This window comes from Apodemus sylvaticus, chromosome 1 (assembly GCF_947179515.1).
Source record: "Apodemus sylvaticus chromosome 1, mApoSyl1.1, whole genome shotgun sequence".
In the NCBI taxonomy this organism is placed as follows: Eukaryota; Metazoa; Chordata; class Mammalia; order Rodentia; family Muridae; genus Apodemus; species Apodemus sylvaticus.
In genome coordinates this window covers 127,926,162-127,943,961 of record NC_067472.1, presented here as the reverse complement: position 1 = coordinate 127,943,961, position 17,800 = coordinate 127,926,162, and the positions used below count along the sequence as shown (strand labels likewise).

Sequence of the window (17,800 nt, the reverse complement as noted above, 5' to 3'; positions counted from 1 at the left end):
TGGTTTGTTGTTGTTGTTGTTGAGACAGGGTTTCTCTGTGCAGCCCTGGCTGTCCTGGAACTCACTCTGTAGACCAGGCTGGCCTCGAACTCAGAAATCCGCCTGCCTCTGCCTCCCAGAGTGCTGGGATTACAGGCGTGTGCCACCACCACCCGGCGTTTGTTTGTTTTTAAATTAGGTATCTTACAAAATTTTTTGTTTGCTTTTTGGGTTTTTTGTTTGTTTGTTTTCTGTTTTTGTTTTGTTTTGTTTTGTTTTTGAGACAGGATTTCTCTGTGTAGCCCTGGCTGTCCTGGAGCTCACTTTGCAGACCAGGCTGCCCTCGAACTCAGAAAACCACCTGCCTCTGCCTCCCAAATGCTGGGATTAAAGGGGTGCACCACCATTGCCCAGCTTGCTTTTGTTTTTTGAGACAGGGTTTCTCTGTGTAGCCCTGGCGGTCCTGGAACTAGCTCTGTAGACCAGGCTGGTCTTGAACTCAGAGATCCACCTGCCTCTGCCTCTGGAGTGCTGGGATTAAAGCTGTGCGCCACTGCTGCCTGGTACATTTTGATAAGCTTTGATAAATACCTTCAGAAATGTAAGTCAGTAAAACGAGTGGCAGGTGCTTGTCCAGCACGGATGAAGCCCTGGGTTCACTCCCAACACTGCATAAACCAGGCACAAGCCTGTGAGCCCAGAACTTGAGAGACCCAAGTCAGAAGGTCAGAAGTTCAAATTCACCCTTAACTATGTAGACACTTGAGAGGTCAGTCTGGGATAAGTAGTGAGACCTTGATCAAACACACAAACTCACACACACACACAGACACACACACACAAATTCTCTCTCTCTCTCTCTCTCTCTCTCTCTCTCTCTCTCACACACACACACACACATACACACACACACACACACACACACACACACACACACACCACACCCTAGATTAGAACAGCCCTGCCTCTCAAAAGGTTTCTTTCTCTGCTGACTCAACCAGTTAAGAGACACCAGCCCAGGCCCAAGCGGATCCAGGCCACCAGTGGCTCACAGTCGACAAATGAGATGCGCTTTGTGATAGCTCCCGGAGGCCCTGGTTCCATAGAACGATGCCAAGGAACAAGTAACAGGGACACACTGTTCTCTCTTCCACTGAGACAGGACGCCAAGCCAGCACCAAGCAGTTCTGTAGCTGCAGTGGCCTCAAGGAAGGAAGGGGCCAGAAGGAAGCATGCACGCCACTGCAATAGGAAAGAGGAATGGGGGCTGGATGGCTCAGTGGTTAGGCGCACTGGCTGTTCTTCCAGAGGTCCTGAGTTCAGTTCCCAGCAACCACACAGTGGCTCACAACCATCCATGAGATCAGATGCCCTCTTCTGGTGCATCTGAAAACAGCTACAGTGTACTTTGATATAATAAATAAATCTTGAAAAAGGGGTGTGTGTGTAAAATGGCAGAGGGGATAGTCTCTTACAAAACGGGGGTTCTTTCTCCAGTCTGCTGGCCTCCTCTGGCCTGGGAGAGAATCAAAGTGCACTTGGCCAAAGCTTGAGTTAGACTGTGGTCCAGCCTCACCACACAGCAATAGCAAGTGCTCTGTCATAGCTGCTTCCAACAGTGCCATCCCCCTGCCGCTCCAACTTCCCGTGCGCCCAGCTAAGAATTATTTTCCGACCTGTATTTAGAAAGAGGATTGTCTACTCCTTCTAAATCCTGGTGTTGTACTTTTGCTTTTATGTTTTGTCTTGAGACAGGGCCTTTCTACATAGCCCCGGCTGGCCTAGCACTCTCTGTTTAGACTCGGCAGGCCTTGAACTCTGCTTAGAGATCTGCCTGCCTCTGCCTCTGAGCACCGGGATTAAAGGTATGGGCCACCACGTTCATCTTATCTGCACACGTGAAGCCAATTTGGTCTACATAATTAGTGCAGGCCAGTCAGGGCTCCGTACCAAACTATTGATCTCAACTAATCAAATTATGACAGAGCCTCCATTTTCTGTGCATATTCAGACTGCTACGTCACACCCAGAACAAACCATCTACCCTCAAGGTGGTCCATCCACCAGAACCACCTGGGTTTAAGTGTCTAGACCGTATCTCTTGGGAATCTCTTAGTCACTCTGCCGTCTAGTTAGTGTCCAGAAACTTGGCTGAGTTTCTTTGGCCTTCTATCAGTCATGGTCTTGAGGTCTCTCATGTCAGTCCTGGGTGGCCTGCCACATCCCGGGTGACCTGCCACATCCTGGGTGACAATAGCTTCGGTTTTTGCAGAGCAACATTAGTTCTGACCAGCTTCTATTGGCTGTTGGCCTCCACGCGTGCTCTTGACGGGAAGATGGCTTTTCCACGGCATCTTGTTGGACCTGGGCTCTACTTACAGACCACGGTGTTCTTCCGACACAAGTCGAGACTTGTGGCACCAGCACCAGACTGCCAGCCTACTGGCTCCTTCTCACGAGTCAGTAAAATGTAGCAGGTGCTTTCCCGATGCATGCTTGTCACGCCAAGCCTCAAAGCTGCCCCCCCTCTTTGGCTGTTGGGTGAGGTTCCCTTTTCTATGCGAATGTCTGACCCTGGCTTCCAGCCTCGCTCGCCTGCTTGCCGAGCTGCTCCACCTGCTGTTGTTAGTTTGCTTGGTCAGTCCCCCAACCATGTTCCCAGGAGCCTCAGTGTCCCAAGTATCTCGAATGAGCGACCACGCGGGTCCTCCGGGAGAGCAGCAGGTACTTTTAATAGCTGAGCCATCTCTCTAGCTCCAGTTTCTACTCTTAAAATTTCTGGGTTTTGAGACTTTGTCTGGCCTGAAACTCTATGCAGGTTAGATGATCCTTAAAGTCATAGAGGGTGGAGCACCGGGCAGAGGACAGAGGAACAACTTGTCCTCCCGGCCATCTGTCCCAGGGATCCAACTCAGGTCACCAGGCTTCGTGGAGTTTGCCTTTCCTCTCTGATCACTCTCCCCTCTCTCCTCCCCCTACAGCCCCCTCAGACAGGTTTCCTGTCATGTGAATTCCTGATCCTCCTGCCTCCACCTCCCAAGTGCTAGGATTACAGACATGAGCCACTAGCCCTGGGCTGGCTTCTCTCTTGTCCTGTCTTAGGGTCTGGAACCCTAGTGTGTGGGCTGCTGATCCCCTCGTTCAGGTCCTCTCTCAGTCACTTCTCCCGGGAACATTCTCGTCCACGCACCTCAGGGGAATCTCACCGGTCTCTCAGGTGGCTCACAATCCAATCAAAACGGCAGTGAAGATCAGCTGTCACAGGATCCCAAGGCTTCTCTGTGTTACCCTGTGCACTGGGGCCAATATCAGGGGACTCAGGGAACAGTAGTGCTAAGGAGGTCCTGTCACGGGTATACAGGCAAACTGATGTTTTCCTCTAAACGCAGTGATGTGCACAAAACAGGGACTCAGGATGTCCTCACACTCTTCTATTCAAAGAATTCCATGGTCTGTAACAACTGGTGTGTGTTATCAGCCGTGAGTCATTTTTTTTTACTGACCACTCAGGGCTAATAAAAGGAGATCGTATCAGCTCTCTCGCCTCCATTAGTTTGTGTCTAAGGCCCTCCTCTTCCTTCTCTGATGTCAGTCACTTGGCTAGGCCTGGAGAAGTAATGGTTGGACCCCTCCCCTACGCAACACTCCAGAGACCTCTGCCTCTAACCTTGCCCCTTGTCTGTGGAGAGCAAGGGATGTGGTGTCAGGTAGCTCTTTGTCTCCGAACACAGCACAGCTGAGAGGGTGTGGCTGCTGCGTGACCCATCTGTCTGCCCAAAGAAAATGTCACCAGTGGCCAGACCTTTGCCTTTTATTCTTCCCAATGAGAACTGAAGCCTTGCCCTTTTTTTTTGTTTTTGTTCCCCCCCCAAACCCCCCAGACAGGATTTCTCTGAGTAGCTCTGGCTGTCCTGGAACTCACTCTGTAGACCAGGCTGGCCTCGAACTCAGAAATCCGCCTGCCTCTGCCTCCCCGCCCGTTGGCTTTTCTGCTGGATCTCCTCCGCACCGGCCATTTGCACACATGCCTTTGATGTTTACAAACGGCCTCTCGACTTTTGCCACGGGTGCAGCCCCATGGGATGTATTGCCTAACACCTAAATGGGTTCCCCAAAATTATCCCAAGAGTGCATGAAGAAATCCCTCTCCCTTCTCAGCCTGGGAAGTAGATAAAATGTGCAGTGTGGGGGAGGTGACCATTTCATCACCTGAGCACCTGAGGTGGCCACCGTGATTCCAGGTGATGTCACAGTGGTCTGAACCCACAGTCTCCCCCAGGCCTAGACGGCAAGAACTCATCTCGCTGAGCTGTTTAGTCACATTTGTGAGGGCTTTGCGACAGGCCCTGGATCTCTCTGGTTTTCTCCTTTATATCCATGTCATGGTTGTAGCGGAAAGTGCCTTGGAGAATGCGGGCCAGTGCTCAGCAACTGAGAGGCTTGCTTCCCTTCCTTCTCAGTGTGCACGGAGCCTCCTCTGCCCATCCGGTGAGCCACGCTTCTGTGGTCTCCCTGGGAACAGGAACATGTCCGCTCAGGTCCTTCCCACTCTTGGTAAGAGTGGGTCTCAGAGCCCAGTGCGGTGATGTGTGTTGGGGTTTTGTCTAAGCTCCACCCCACACCTACCTCGCAATAGCCAGGTATGCCCTGCCCCAGAGATCTGGCCCACTATAAGAGGGGCTACTTGCCCCTCCTCTCCCTCTTTGCTCTCCACTTTCCCACACTCTCTCACCTCTCTGCCCCTTGGGCTCTCTCGCCCCTCCACGTGGTCATGGCCAGCCTCCACTCCACTTCTCTACTCTCTCTCTCTCTCTCTCTCTCTCTCTCTCTCTTTCTCTACCATTAACTCCCATCCCCTACTCTGAATAAACTCTATTCTATACCATGCCTGGGTGTGTGTGGTCCCTCAGGGGGCAGAGGTGCCCAGGCAAGGGTCTGCCTGGGCATCCCCTTCCCCACACCGCCATGCCACACTCCCTTGACCACCCCACCATCCTCTCCTTTTTAAGCCCTCTCAATGTGCACCTTTAAATTCCAGCCCTCAGGAAGTAGAGGCAGGCTCATCTCCGTGAGTTCGAAAGCCAGCCTGGTGGTCTACCCCGGCTGTCCCAGAACTCTGTAGAGCAGTCTGGCCTTGAACTCATAGAGATCTACCTGCCTCTGCCTTCTGTTTGTTTGCTTGTTTGTTTGTTTGTTTGTTTCGAGACAGGGTTTCTCTGTGTAGCCCTGGCTGTCCTTGAACTCACTCAGTAGACCAGGCTGGCCTTGAACTCAGAAATCCACCTGCCTCTGCCTCTCAAGTGCTGGGATTAAAGGCCTCTGATAGCCTTGTCCCTCAGCAGTGGCTCTCCTGTGTTTCCTGACCCGCAACCCATCACCATCATCATTTTGACACAGTCTCATGTTACCCAGCTTGACCCCACATTCCTTATGTAGCAGAGGCTGCACTCACCCCCACCTCCCAAGTACTCAGAGTTTGTATGTGATCCTGACAATGAAATAGAACCCAGGGCCTCTTCCATCCACGACAAGCAGCCCATCCCCCAGCTGCATGGCCAGCCTCTGTAAAGGCTTACTTCTGTCATCTTTGAAATCAGATGACAGGCTGGAGAGATGGCTCAGTGGTTAAGAGCATCGACTGCATTTCCAGAGGTCCTGAGTTCAAATCCCAGCAACCACATGGTGGCTCACAACCATCTGTAATGGGATCTGATGCTCTCTTCTGGGGTGTCTGAAGAGAGCAATGGTGGTGTACTCATACACATAAAATAAATAAATAAATCATTAAAAAAGAAAACGGATGACACAGATATGAACCACTTTGCCTGACCAAGGGTGTGTATGTGTGTGTGTGTGTGTGTGTGTGTGCCTGTGCATGAATGTGTGTGCATGTGGTGTCTGTGCCTGGTGAGGGAGGGGGAGGGGGAAGGGGGAGGGGGGGAGGGGGAAGGGAGGGGGCGTGTATGGTTACAGGGTATTTTGGGGTCCTCATCAATTTGTCTTACAAGCCATTCCCAGTCTTTACGGGTGTGTTTGTTGGTGTGTTAGTGCCATGCCGCCTATGACAGGGATTTCAGCAGGACTTGCTGGACCTTGAGAGTCCTGGGTCTGTTAGCCCTCAGTCTTGCTCACACTCATCTTGAGTTCTCACCTTGAAAAAACATTTCTTCTTTGTTGGGAAGCCCTGAATTTCCTGGGACTGTGTGACACACACAACCCAAGCTACTCTCTTTTTTTCACAGACCCGTGGCTTTTACACCTCAGTTGCCAGCCTGTACATCAACCAACTTTTTATCTCCACAGGTTCCTGGACAATCTACAATTTACCTGAGCAGCTTTGTGCTGTGATCCTGTTCTGGGGAACAGCGCCACCATCTGGCTAAAGCCTGTATAGCACCTCACGCTTCCTGGCGCCCATCCCACGTTCAACCCAATCATCATGTCCCATGCGGGTTCATAAGGACCATGTGCATCTTCTCCTAAGAACTGGCCCCTGGCCTCCAGAGGAGCACACATGTCAATATTACCTGATGAACACAACTTGTTTTATTTTTCTGCCTAAGAGAGGAATTCGGGCAGGAAGAAGGATGGAGCCCTGGAGCCGCACCCTGCTCCCTAGAAGCCCTGTTGCTGGTGGTTGGAACCCAGGTCTTGGAGCTGTCCAACAGTGAGAGAGACCTGCTGAGGAGGTGCAGTCTCGCCCGGACAGGCCACTGGCGTTAGCAAGGGGCTCTCTGGGTCTCACCGATGCCGCTTGCGGATACTGTGCAGCTCCTGGCAGATGGTACTGAAGTTAGGCCTCCGCCCGGGCTCATAGGCCCAGCACTGCTCCATGAGCCTGAAGACTGCATCGGGGCAGAGCTCCGGGCAAGGCAGCCGATGCCCTGCAAGGACAGGTGCAAAGTACCGAGGATGAGAGGGGATCAGACTCCTTCTGATTCACTGCCCTTAAGAACCCCGAAACAGGGCTGGGGAGATGGCTCAGCTGGTAAGAGCACCGACTGTTCTTCTGAAGGTCCTGAGTTCAAGTCCCAGCACCCACATGGTGGCTCACAACCATCCATAAAGAAATGTCTGGTCTCTGAAGACAGCTACACTGTACTTAGATATAATAAATAAATAAATCTTTAAAAAAAAAAAGAACCCCAAAACAGAGACCTAGGCTCTAATCTCTAACCCACCAGGCATAGATGGGCCTGCCACCTGTGGTAGCTGCAGACTTTTCTTCTTCTGCCCCAGTAGGAGGTTTTGAGGAGGAAGGATTTGGTAGGAACATCTTAGGAGCTTGGTCCTGAGGCACCACCATAAATCTGTGGCCTTACCCTTTTCTACGAACTCCCGTGTCTGCTGATTGGTGAGGTTGGGATAGGGTGAGGCCCCCAGGCTGAAGGTCTCCCACAGCAAAATACCGAAGCTCCACACGTCACTCTCTGAGGAGTAGCGTCCTGCAGAGGAAGCAAGGCAGCATGGGAGACGGCCCCGCATCCGAGGGCCCGGAGTCCACCCACGCTCGGCCGTCATCAGCCTTGCAGCCCAGAACGGGTGAGAACCCGGTACCGTAGTTAAGGGCCTCAGGCGCGGTCCACTTAACAGGGACTTGTCTGAGACCCGCTGAGGCTGCATAGATCCCATCAGCTTCTTCTCGGGACATCCCAAAGTCACTGATCTTCAGGACATTCTTCTCTGTCACCAGGCAGTTCCGAGCAGCCAGATCCCTGGGTGGGGCAGGGCGGAAGCTGGTCTTCAGCTAGTGTTGCTTGCCCAGACGGGTCAGACACGCTAGGCCAGGGCTTAGGGGGTGGTGCGCTTAGTACAGTGTCTGCTGCGCAAGCATGGGGGCCTAAATCAGATCCCCAGCTCTCCCGGAAAACGGCAACGCTCCTCTGTTACCCCAGCACTGGGGCACTGAGGAGAGGTAGATCCTTAGAAGGAGTCGCTGGCCAGCCCGCTTCACAAAATTCTTAACCTTCAGGTTTAGTGATTAAAATTAAAGTGATAAAGATTAAGACACCTAGCACTGGGCTGGAGAGATGGCTCACTGACTGACTGCTCTTCCAAAGGTCCTGAGTTCAGTTCCCAGCAACCATCTATAATGGGATCTGATGCCCTCTTCTGCTCTTCTGGTGTGTCTGAAGACACTACAGTGTACTCACATACATAAAAGAAATATATATTTTTTTTTTAATTTTTTTTTGGTTTTTGGTTTTTGTTTTTTTGTGACAGGGTTTCTCTGTATAGCCCTGGCTGTCCTGGAATTCACTCTGTAGACCAGGCTGGCCTCGAACTCAGAAATCCGCCTGCCTCTGCCTCCCAAGTGCTGGGATTCAAGGCGTGCGCCACCACTGCCTGGCAAAATAAATAAATAAATCTTAAAAAAGAAAAGAAAAAAAGGCATCTAACATTGACCTCTGGCCGCCACACAGATGGACACGTCCGTGCATATGCACGGAAACACCGGGTGACTCACACACAAAGCGCTAGAGATCACTTCAGCCCAGGGACGGAGCCACCGTGATGGGGTCGGTCTCCCAGAGCCTGCATCGGGACCTGTGGCCCACTCACCGGTGAATACAGCACTTGCTTTCCAGGTACTCCATGCCCGCAGCTGCGTCCCCTACCATCTGCAGCAGAGTCTTCACCCGCAGGCGGGCTCCCTCTGTCCGCAGGAAGGTGAGAAAGTCGCCCCCTAGAGGCGAGAGCAGCCTTGAGCCGGGTCGGCGGCCCCAGGCAAGCTGAGCCCTCGCCCTGGGGAGCTGCGCCTCTGCTCACCCTGGACCAGCTCCATGACGATGTAGATGGGCTGTTTCTGTGTGCAGACCCCGATGAGACGTACGATGTTGGGGTGGTTGTACTGTTTCAGGATCCTGGGGAGCACAGGCTACGTGTGAGCTGTGCTCACAGCCTTCTGCACCTGCCCCCGTCCCCACCCCACCCCCGCCGTCGCCCACCTCTGAAAAGGAGCCTCAGAGAAGACAGAAAGCTACAGGGGAGAAGTGTGTGGCTCTGAATGCCTGAGGCTTTGAACACGTGACTGCAGGTGGGGCCCTGGTCAGTACCTCTTTGCATTATGGGTAGTACTTGGGTATGAGACAACTTGGAGACTTATGCCAGGCAGTACACAGAGGAAGCCTCTCACACAAGGAACCTCAGGTCGCGCTCATTTTACGACCCACCTCGCTTCTTGCAGAAACTTGGCCTTGAGGTCAGGCGGGAGTGTCTCTCGGCAAGATTTCACAGCCACTGGGGTGTTGTCTGCACGAAGGCGGCCGCTAAACACCTCTCCGAAGTTCCCCTGCAATAGGTCTGGGTTCCTACCACAACTTCCCGGTATTGCTGCCCTTTCTCACCTCGAGGGAACAAGACATCTTGTCCCCATTGTCCACACGACTTGTCACCCTGGCTCTCTATGAAGATTCCCCCTTGTAGAGATACAAACGTTATCTAGGCCACCTTCTCTAAAAGCGACATGGGAAATCCAGAAATCACTTGTCTTTGGCTCGGGAAAGCATTCTGATTGGAAAGTGTCCAGCATTTTTTTTTTTTTTTACATTAACCGAGGCGCTTGGCGAGACACCTTTGAGCAGGGCAGGAGCTGGGGTGAGATGCCAGCCTAGCGGTTGGTATTCGCTATTTTCTGAGAAAGGGCTCAGGGGCATGGTGAGCTGCAATCACACTGAGTCGGGGAGACCCTCTAGGATGCCCGAGGTGGGACCGGAGGGAGGTGGGACTTGGTGCGGAGCCTGGAAGGAGCTGTCGAGGAAGTAACAGGTGGAGTCCAGAAGGCTGGGAGTCCCAGGGCCGCGGCTACACCTACCCTCCCGATCTGCTCTCCCAGCACAAGGTCCTCATGCTGCAGCACCCACTTGTCCTGAGGAAAGAAGCGAGGGAGTCAGGAGGGTGCTGGGCCCTGTGAGGGAGACTCCTGTTGACTCAGTGTGTCACCGTACCGATAGGCTCGGTCATATCAGGACACTGAGATAATTTGAGGATCAGGCTGATGTATATGGCCCATGGGTAGGAAGGCATCCCAAACTCAGGAGGAGGCTGGCCACATCGCGGGGTAATGCTCGCTCCACACTCTGAGCGTCTGTGATTCCCAAGCTCCACACGGGCTAGGCTGGCAACAGGCTCACCTTGGGCACCGCCCTGAACAGGACGACGCCACTCTTCTTTGTAAGGGGCTGCTGGGACGACAGCAGGTGAGTGATGAGCAAAGGGATGCTGGGAAAGCCGTCTCCCTCCAGCCGGTACAGGTTCTGTGAGGCAGGGGTCGGGGGTATTGGGGGGACATGAGGTCAGCAGCTTCCTTTGGTGAGGAGGCCTGAACCCTGGGAGGGGGGGAGGGGCAGGGACGACCTAGACTCACTGGTACGTGGCACCCTTGCCACCTTCTCACTCGGTTGGCCCCCTAAGAGACCGAGGCAGCTAAGGCCCGGCAGCTACTCCCTACACTCAAGGTCACCAAGCTTTAGGCCCTTTCCCTACAGAGGGGAAGATGGAAGGCACAGGGTCAGCATCCCGGCCCACTCACATCTGAGGACTGGATGATGAAGTGTCGGGGCTGGCCGTCCCACAGCACAGACAGCACATACTCCTGTTTGCCCTGGCTCTCCCGCACCAAGAAGTCCCCGGAGTGTGTTAGCAGCTCCGCTACCTCTGCCCGAGGGATGGCCCCGTGGTACCACAGCTGCTCGTGGAGGGGCTTCTGCACCTCGGGGACGAGCTGCAGCGGTGGAGGGATCTGGGAGGAGCATGCGGGCGTCACTGGGCATGCTCAGAACGGGAGGACCCCCCCCCCCCCCCCGGACTGGGCTAGTGAGGGGTTTCTCATAAGCGCTCCTCCTTCTGGCTCTACACGTGCCTCTAGGGCGGCCTGGCTCAAGCTCTCTCTGGGTACAACCAGAATGGGCTAGCAGATCCAACCAAGTTAGTACTTTTCTCCTCTGAACCACAGGCCTCTCTGTCATTCCCAGATGCATGCCCCTGCAGCATACAGGGATGGAGAGGAGAGAACCCTGGGCCTGGGAGGGCTCGGAGGTATCTGCAGCCTGGAACCCCAAGGAAGGAAAGGATGTCCCCCCCCACCCCCACCCCCCGCCCCAGTGAAAGCCAGTGTGGTGGTCTAAAGAGCATTATCTGAAACGCCTGACCTGGCCTAACTAGATGGGCAGAGGCCTTGGCACTACTCACAGAGAACTTGGGGCGGAAGATTCCTGAGAAGTGGCTCTTAAGGATCTCCAGTGTGGGTGTCCTTCCCCCCTCTCGCTCCTGCTCCTGAGGCCAGGGACAGACGTCAGCAGGTGGCCAGGCTTAGGGAGGGGGAGGGCAAAAATGAGGAGCACAGCCCCTGCAAGCAGGCTGGCAAGGGAGGGGCACAGTCACGGTAGGGCATCTCACCGTGGAGGAGGTGGAGTGCCGGTCATCCTGAAGGAGCGGCACGGCTGGGGGCTCGCCTGTGCCAAGCTGCTCCATCTTGCTCTGCAGAAGTTCCTGCTGGGCCTGAAGCTTGTCCTGGCTGCACAGTGCTACCTGCAGCCCTTGTATTGCCTCTTGCAGCACCTGCCTCTTGCCTAGAAGCTGCACCCTGCAGGCAGGAGCAGGGAAGGGGAGGGCAGGAGAGAGGGTCAGTCTGAAGTTTGTGCGAGGAGTCAGGAGGGAGGCTGCCAGCTCCCGTTGGGGAGCTCCCGTGGGGCCAACTCACCGTTCCCGGGGGTGCGTGTTCTGTTCCTCAGTCTGGAGCTCACGCTGCAGCTGACTGACCATCTCCTGCCGGCTCAGCACCTCTTTGGTGGCCACGGCCAGTTCATCAGTCACGGAGGTCAGCCTGCACCCCAAGGGCAGGACAGTGAAAACTGTGCCCCCACCATATGCATCCCCAACAGCCCAGCCCAGCCCGGCCACCTGGCCAAGGGGTCCCGGCTGACACGCTAGCACGCACGTGTGCTGCACGCTCTCCAGGGTCAGCTCGTTCAGCTGCAGCGCCCCAGGCTCCAGCTGCTCGCCCTCTTCCAGAAGTGATTCATCAAAAGTGACACAAGGTGGGACATCAGGGGCGGATCTGTGGGTGGACAAGGTCCTTCGGTGACTAGGTCGGAAGTCCTGGAGCTCAGGAGGTTAAATGATCAGGATCATTACCCATACTGTCGCAGGAAGCCTTGGTACTCAAACTCGGGCTGGATCCGAGCGGCGGCTGCAGCCAACTCTCGGTGAATGGATGCCACGTCGTCCTGCACCAGGCTGCTAATCTCCAGGTACTCCTGCAGGATGTCCTTCCTGCATCCACCCCCACCCCATAGAGCCACTGAGCCAGAGGACCTCGGGCTAGCCAGGAAGGCTAGCTCAGCCTAGGACACCAGTTCCGAAACAATTCTAGGTTAGAAGCCCCCACCCACCACCACCCTAGCTCATGTACAAGTGAATAACCTTAGGCAAATAAATCATTTACGGCCTCCTTGGCCTTCTGCTTCCTGGTAGGATTATAGGTCTACTGGCAGTGGTAACAAAGAACCACTGAGATCCCGTGGGTAGTGCCTGGTACACAGGAAGTACTCAGGAACAAGGTTCCCAATAAATGTATTTAAGGCAGTGGTGTGCTGCTGAGCCCCAAAGCCTGTCTCTCCCAGGCTTAGCACCGCCACCCCTTCCACACCGCCCAGTCCCAGCCGTCTGTTCTACTGCTGGTTAGAAGGCACTGGGACTACGAGCTTACAGGATGCCTGCCATCTCCTCGTGCAAATCCTGCAGGGACTGCAGCAGGCCAGGCAGCATGAATTGGTGGTAGTGTTGGTGGTGCAGCTGCGCGGCCCTCACACCCAGGACGTAGCGGTTGTGGTGGGCAAAGAGCTTCCACAGGCTCCGAACATACTTGTCTTTGGCCTTGTCTCGGTCCTTGTCTGGCAGGTGGGAGGTTGAGGGGTGGTGGTGGGAGTGGGCGGGCGCATACGCGTGCTCACATGGGTGGGGTTGGTATCCCAGAGGCCTAAGGAGCAGCCCCCACTCCCCGGGGAGTCAGCTAACAGGTCTACTAGGCTGGGTTTTCTCCCTGCCAGAAGAAAAGCTCCAAACCTTTGCTGGCTTCCTGGTACTTGCGCCTGGCCTGGGCGCTATCTCGTGTCAGGGTCCGGTACTGGCTCTTTAGCTTCTCAATGTCCTGGTTGTGGGTCTGGAAGAAAAAAGGGAGGTCAGGGTGAGGAGGCAGACCCTTAAGCTCTGGGGGAATCATATCTGAGGCAAAACCTTGAAAAGGTTCTGCCACCCAGGTTGTCGGGTTGGTAAACTCATCCTTCTGAAAGAGTCTGGAGACTTCTGGAGAAGGTGGCTGCTAAGGTCAGGGTCAGAGGAATGAGTTATAGACTGTGCTACTGAAGGAGGCAGGAAAGAATTTGGGACAGGCTCCAGCTATCCCTCCTGGTGGCAGGTAGAGCCAGCCTCAGACAGGCAGGTTCGCGTGACCCTGGCTCGGTTTCATAGGGTGTGGTTTCTTTTCCGTCTCATATTTTTTGGGGGATAGGGCCTCTCTCTACTCCAGGTTTACCCAGGACCCATTCCATAGCCCAGGCTGGCCTCAAATTTGTCATAACCCTATCTCTGGAATGTTGGGGTTACAAACATGAGCCACTACACTCAAGTTCATACTGAATACTATCATTTTAAAGATTTGTTTCATTTTATTTATGTATATGGGTTTGCATGTGTGTACAGGAAGGCATGCCCACCAGAGCAGGCGGGGGGGGGTGCGGGGGGAGGGAAACGGAATGTTCATCCCTGGGAGCTAAAGTCACAGGCATTTGTAAGCTTTGTTTGGTGTAAGTACTGGGATCTGAATTCTGATCCTCTAAAGAACAGTAATCATTCTTAACACTAAGCTCTACAAAATCATGCCTGTGTGTGTGTGTGTGTGTGTGTGCATATGCTATTGTGCACATGTAGAAGTCAGAAACAGGTGCAGAAGCTGGTTCTCGCCTCACACGGTGAGTCCCAGGGACCAAACTCGGTTGTCAGGCAAGGCAGTAAGGCAGCCTTCACATGCAGAGTCATTTCCCTAGCGTTTTGTTTTGTTTTGTTGGGCTAGTTCCCTTGCTCTATAGCCCAAGACAGTCTGCAACCCATGGCAATCCTCCTGCCTCTGTTGCTTGAGTACAAGGATTATAGACCACCATACACTTGTCTTTTACCCTAACTTCCAACATTTTTAGTTTGCACAAGGCGCTGCACCGTATGTCCCTGGTCATAGGAACAGGAGGTGGTGGCCAAAGACCTGCCTGCCCAGCCCCGTGCTCTTGCTTGGGCTCTGGGTCAAAATGTGCAGACTCTGTTCTGCTTCTTTGAATCTCAGTTTCCCCATCTGTGGCTGATTAAATCCATAGACGCTGCCACTCTTGTTTGTTTGTTTGTTTGTTTGAGTGCTGGGGGGGTTGTTTTTTGAGACAGGATGATGCTTTTTTCTCTGTGTAGCTCTGGCTGTCCCGGAACTCACTTGGTAGACCAGGCTGGGCTCTAACCTGGAGATCGGTTTGCCTCTGCCTCCCATGTGTTAGGATTAAAGGCCTGGCAACTTGGAAAGTCTTAAAGAGCCAACTAATAAATATTTTGAGCATGTAAGTCATGGAGTTCTGCAGAAAGGACTCCATTCTCTCAGTGAAACAAGGGATCCCAAACCAAGGGAGGACGAAGGAGCATGACTAGACTTGACTAGAATTGGGTTAGGAAAGAATGGTTTGATTCACTCAAAAGGTGAATCATGGTATGCACTCACTAATAAGTGGTTATTAACCTAGAAAACTGGAATACCCAAAACATAATCCACACATCAAATGAGATACAAGAAGAAAGCAGGAGTGGTCCCTGGTTCTGGAAAGACTCAGTGAAACAGTATTTGGCAAAACCAGAACGGGGAACTGGGAAGGGGTGGGAGGGAGGACAGGGGAAGAAAAGGGGGCTTACAGGACTTTCGGGGAGTGGGGGGGGCTAGAAAAGGGGAAATCATTTGAAATGTAAATAAATTATATCGAATAAAAAAATAAAATAAATTGCTTTGAAAGATAAAAAAAAAAAAAAAAAAAAGGAAAGAATGGGAAGGCGGACCACAAGAGGGCGCTGTGGGTCCATGGTAGGATCCGGCTCTTTGGCAATGAGAGGGGTGTGGTATGGGGAGACTGACCAGTGGATGGGGGAGGGACGCACCCAGAGACAAAGCAGCTGCCTATAACCCAGCCTGTAGCTGAAGAGCTGCTGGAATTCAGACCAAGGCAGGATCCTGCCTCTGGGGGCCCTGGGCGGGGTCCCTCCAAGCCAAAGTCACCCTTGGCCACCCCAAGTTCCTCACAGTGGCTCAACAGGGCCTGTAGCAAGTTAGCTTAAGTTGTGAGTGGAAAGGAGGAAGCTGCAGGAGGGCCACACAGGCCATCCTGGAGCTAGGCCTGTGGTCGGTGACTTCCGCTTCCCTAGGCGCTCTTGTGCAAAGCTGTTCCGCCTTGTTGTGACAGTCCTCTTGGTGCCCACCTACCTTGGTGAGGTCCTGCTGAAGCTGCTGCCACTGCTCGTTGTAAGTCTTCCTCAGGTGCTGCCGCTCCCGGATCAGCACGCTCAGCTTGCTCAAGGGCCCCGAGTTCAGATCTTCCGCATGCTGCCGCAGCACCCGGCTCAAATTCTCCGTCTGGCTTGTTATCTCTGCCCAGGACTACGGCACATTGTGGGATAGGGAGGCAGGAAGAAGGCGATGGCCCGCGAGCCTGGGTTTACAACATCTCCAACCCCACCTCACAGGGGGAGATGGCGAGGGAGAGCGGATGGGAGAGCTCGCGGAAGCTCACCTGGCTGACAGGGCTGTCGAGGCCACTGCTCCAGCTCTGGCCTCCGCTGTCCTGCAAGGACATGTGGTGAAGCAAGCCTGCATACTCGCGGTCGCTCTTAACCCTCTGGGCCATCCACTTCTTCATGCCCTCCAACAAGCGAAGCTCTGCTTCCTGCAGCTGCTGCAGTGCCCCGTGGCCCTGGGGGCCGCACAGCTCTGAAGAGAAGCCCATAATGGTGTCCTGGGGACAGAAACCGGGTCATTCAGTGGAGACAAAGAAGCAGCTGGAGATGGAAGAAGAGGCTAAGGGCTAGTAAGGTGGAAGAGGGCTACGGGCCGGGACATGGGTGGGGTCCTGCTCAGAAAAAAAAATACCAAGAGGTACAGACAGCAGCCTGGACTGGGGCCGGTCCTTCTGCTTCCGATGTGCCAGACTAGGTCTCAGAGCCAGTAATCCTGTTTCCAGGAACCAGACTGCAGATCCCTATTAGGATCCTTCACCCACGCCAGTCCTGGATGTCACCGAATCCTGCCCTGCTCGGGGCCTTTAACAGTGCTGGACTGCGGCCTCGGGAGCCACAGAAAAAAATCCTGTCACTAGGCTTTTCTGCCCTTCCCAAGACCCTAGCCCCACCCCCATCAGGTTTCAGGTTCCCAGAACAGCCGCCTGGCCCTTTCCAGTGCCCACCCCTGCCCATGTCCCACATAAACTCCTGGATCTCGAAGGTGGAGTTACCTTTCTTGGGCAGCTGCTCCTGGGGCAGGTGGCAGAAGACCGACTAAGGCCCAGAATCTACCCGGCCAGTTCCTGATTCCTGCTTCCTCCTCCGTGGTTTCAGTTGCCCTAGGCCGCGGGGCGGGTCTACTATAGGGAAGAGAGAGCACAGCCCACCCCCCATCCTGCTCCCCACTCTGCGTGCCCTGGGCCACAGCCTACAGCGACAGCTCAGCCACGGAAACGGAAGGGAGGAGGAGGCCGGCAAAGAATGGCCCTGCGAATGAAGAGTGGCCTGTGCTCCCTGCACTCCCCGGGGTCCTTCGAACGCGGGGAAGGAACCCGAAATGCAGTGGGGATGGACGCAAGGTGAGGACTCAGGCCAGGTGTTGGGCCCCCGGGGCCCCCAGGGTGTGCGGAGTCTGGGGAATCTTGACAGCATGCTAGGGTGCCAGGGGGGACCCAGGAGAGGAAGGAAACCTAATCCTGTCCCTCCTCTGGATTCCCTAAGGAGCGCTCAGGCGCCAGCCTCTATTTGCATATAAAATCTCCAAGTAAAACTGGTAAGCAGAGGCCTGCTTCTCAGGCAAAGGTTCCGGTAGCCCAATTTTCTCTCTATGCCCCAGGCAGGGCTGTCAGTCTCAGTGGCAGTCGGGGCCAGCACGGGGCCAGCACCGGGCATAGTACTGAGGAGAAATTATTTCCCCAGAGGGACTCAGGTTCCTCCAGCCATTCAGTCCTGGTTTGCCATTTCTTTTTTCTTTTCTTATTTTGAGAAAGGGGTCTCTGTGTGTAGTCCTGTCTGGCCTAGAACTTGCTGATCAGGCTGATCTCCTGCTGTGATAGACACCAGAACCCAGAGCAGCTTGGGGAGCAGGGTTGTCTGGTAAGGATTAGAGTCCACCATTAAGGGGGTCAGGGCTGGAGCCGGAACAGGAACCAGGAGAGAACACTGCTCACTGACAGCTTGCTTTCATATACACCCCGAACCCCTGCCTGGGGAGGGGTCACCCCAATGTGATGGGCTTTCCACATCAGCCTTCATCAAGATGCTCCACAGAGCGTCTGCTGGAGGCGATTTCTCCACTGAAGCTTCTCTTCCCAGGTGGCACTTGTGTCGTGAAAAAACAGACGACCGCCTGGGTTCACTCGGGCTCCCCCAGACCTTGGCAGAGGAAGCCCTAGACCTCTTGAAGACATTTAAGCCTTCTGACTTAGGCCTATCTGCAGGCAGCCACGACACCACTAAACCAAACTGGCCCCTAGTTCCCAGCCCTTCCCCCAGTCGAACACAGTAAGGGTCCAAGAAGAGC

The 17,800-nt window shown here is 54.2% G+C and overlaps 1 protein-coding gene across 4 annotated transcripts; it reads right to left on the bottom strand.

Annotated features, from left to right (window-relative positions):
• Positions 1 to 6,502: 6,502 nt before the first annotated feature.
• Fes (FES proto-oncogene, tyrosine kinase) lies at positions 6,503 to 16,893 on the bottom strand. Of its 4 annotated transcripts, none has more exons than XM_052159915.1 (20): positions 16,509 to 16,893; positions 16,148 to 16,363; positions 15,792 to 16,013; positions 15,485 to 15,658; positions 13,045 to 13,141; positions 12,689 to 12,872; positions 12,115 to 12,252; positions 11,918 to 12,037; positions 11,681 to 11,803; positions 11,377 to 11,563; positions 11,170 to 11,253; positions 10,511 to 10,720; positions 10,113 to 10,235; positions 9,794 to 9,847; positions 9,153 to 9,271; positions 8,749 to 8,843; positions 8,542 to 8,665; positions 7,537 to 7,694; positions 7,302 to 7,424; positions 6,503 to 6,863 (listed from the first exon to the last, which is right to left on the bottom strand). In XM_052159915.1, exons 3-20 carry the CDS (start codon positions 16,002 to 16,004, stop codon positions 6,721 to 6,723), a joined length of 2,469 nt encoding a protein of 822 aa, XP_052015875.1. In that variant the 5' UTR covers positions 16,005 to 16,013; positions 16,148 to 16,363; positions 16,509 to 16,893; the 3' UTR covers positions 6,503 to 6,720. The 4 variants fall into 4 exon arrangements, with proteins under 4 accessions (XP_052015875.1, XP_052015860.1, XP_052015868.1 ...); XM_052159900.1 differs by having other exon boundaries at positions 16,148 to 16,340; XM_052159908.1 differs by having other exon boundaries at positions 16,162 to 16,340.
• Between the last annotated feature and the right edge of the window lie 907 nt (positions 16,894 to 17,800).

Coding starts and splice junctions, on each gene's coding strand:
- Fes (XM_052159915.1), bottom strand. CDS start 16,004: ATGGGCTTCTCTTCAGAGCTGTGCGGCCCCCAGGGCCACGGGGCACTG. Junction 11,804..11,917: donor CTGGAGAGCGTGCAGCACAC/GTGCGTGCTAGC, acceptor CTTGGGGTGCAG/GCTGACCTCCGTGACTGATG. Junction 7,695..8,541: donor AGCAAGTGCTGTATTCACCG/GTGAGTGGGCCA, acceptor TGCCCCACCCAG/GGATCTGGCTGCTCGGAACT.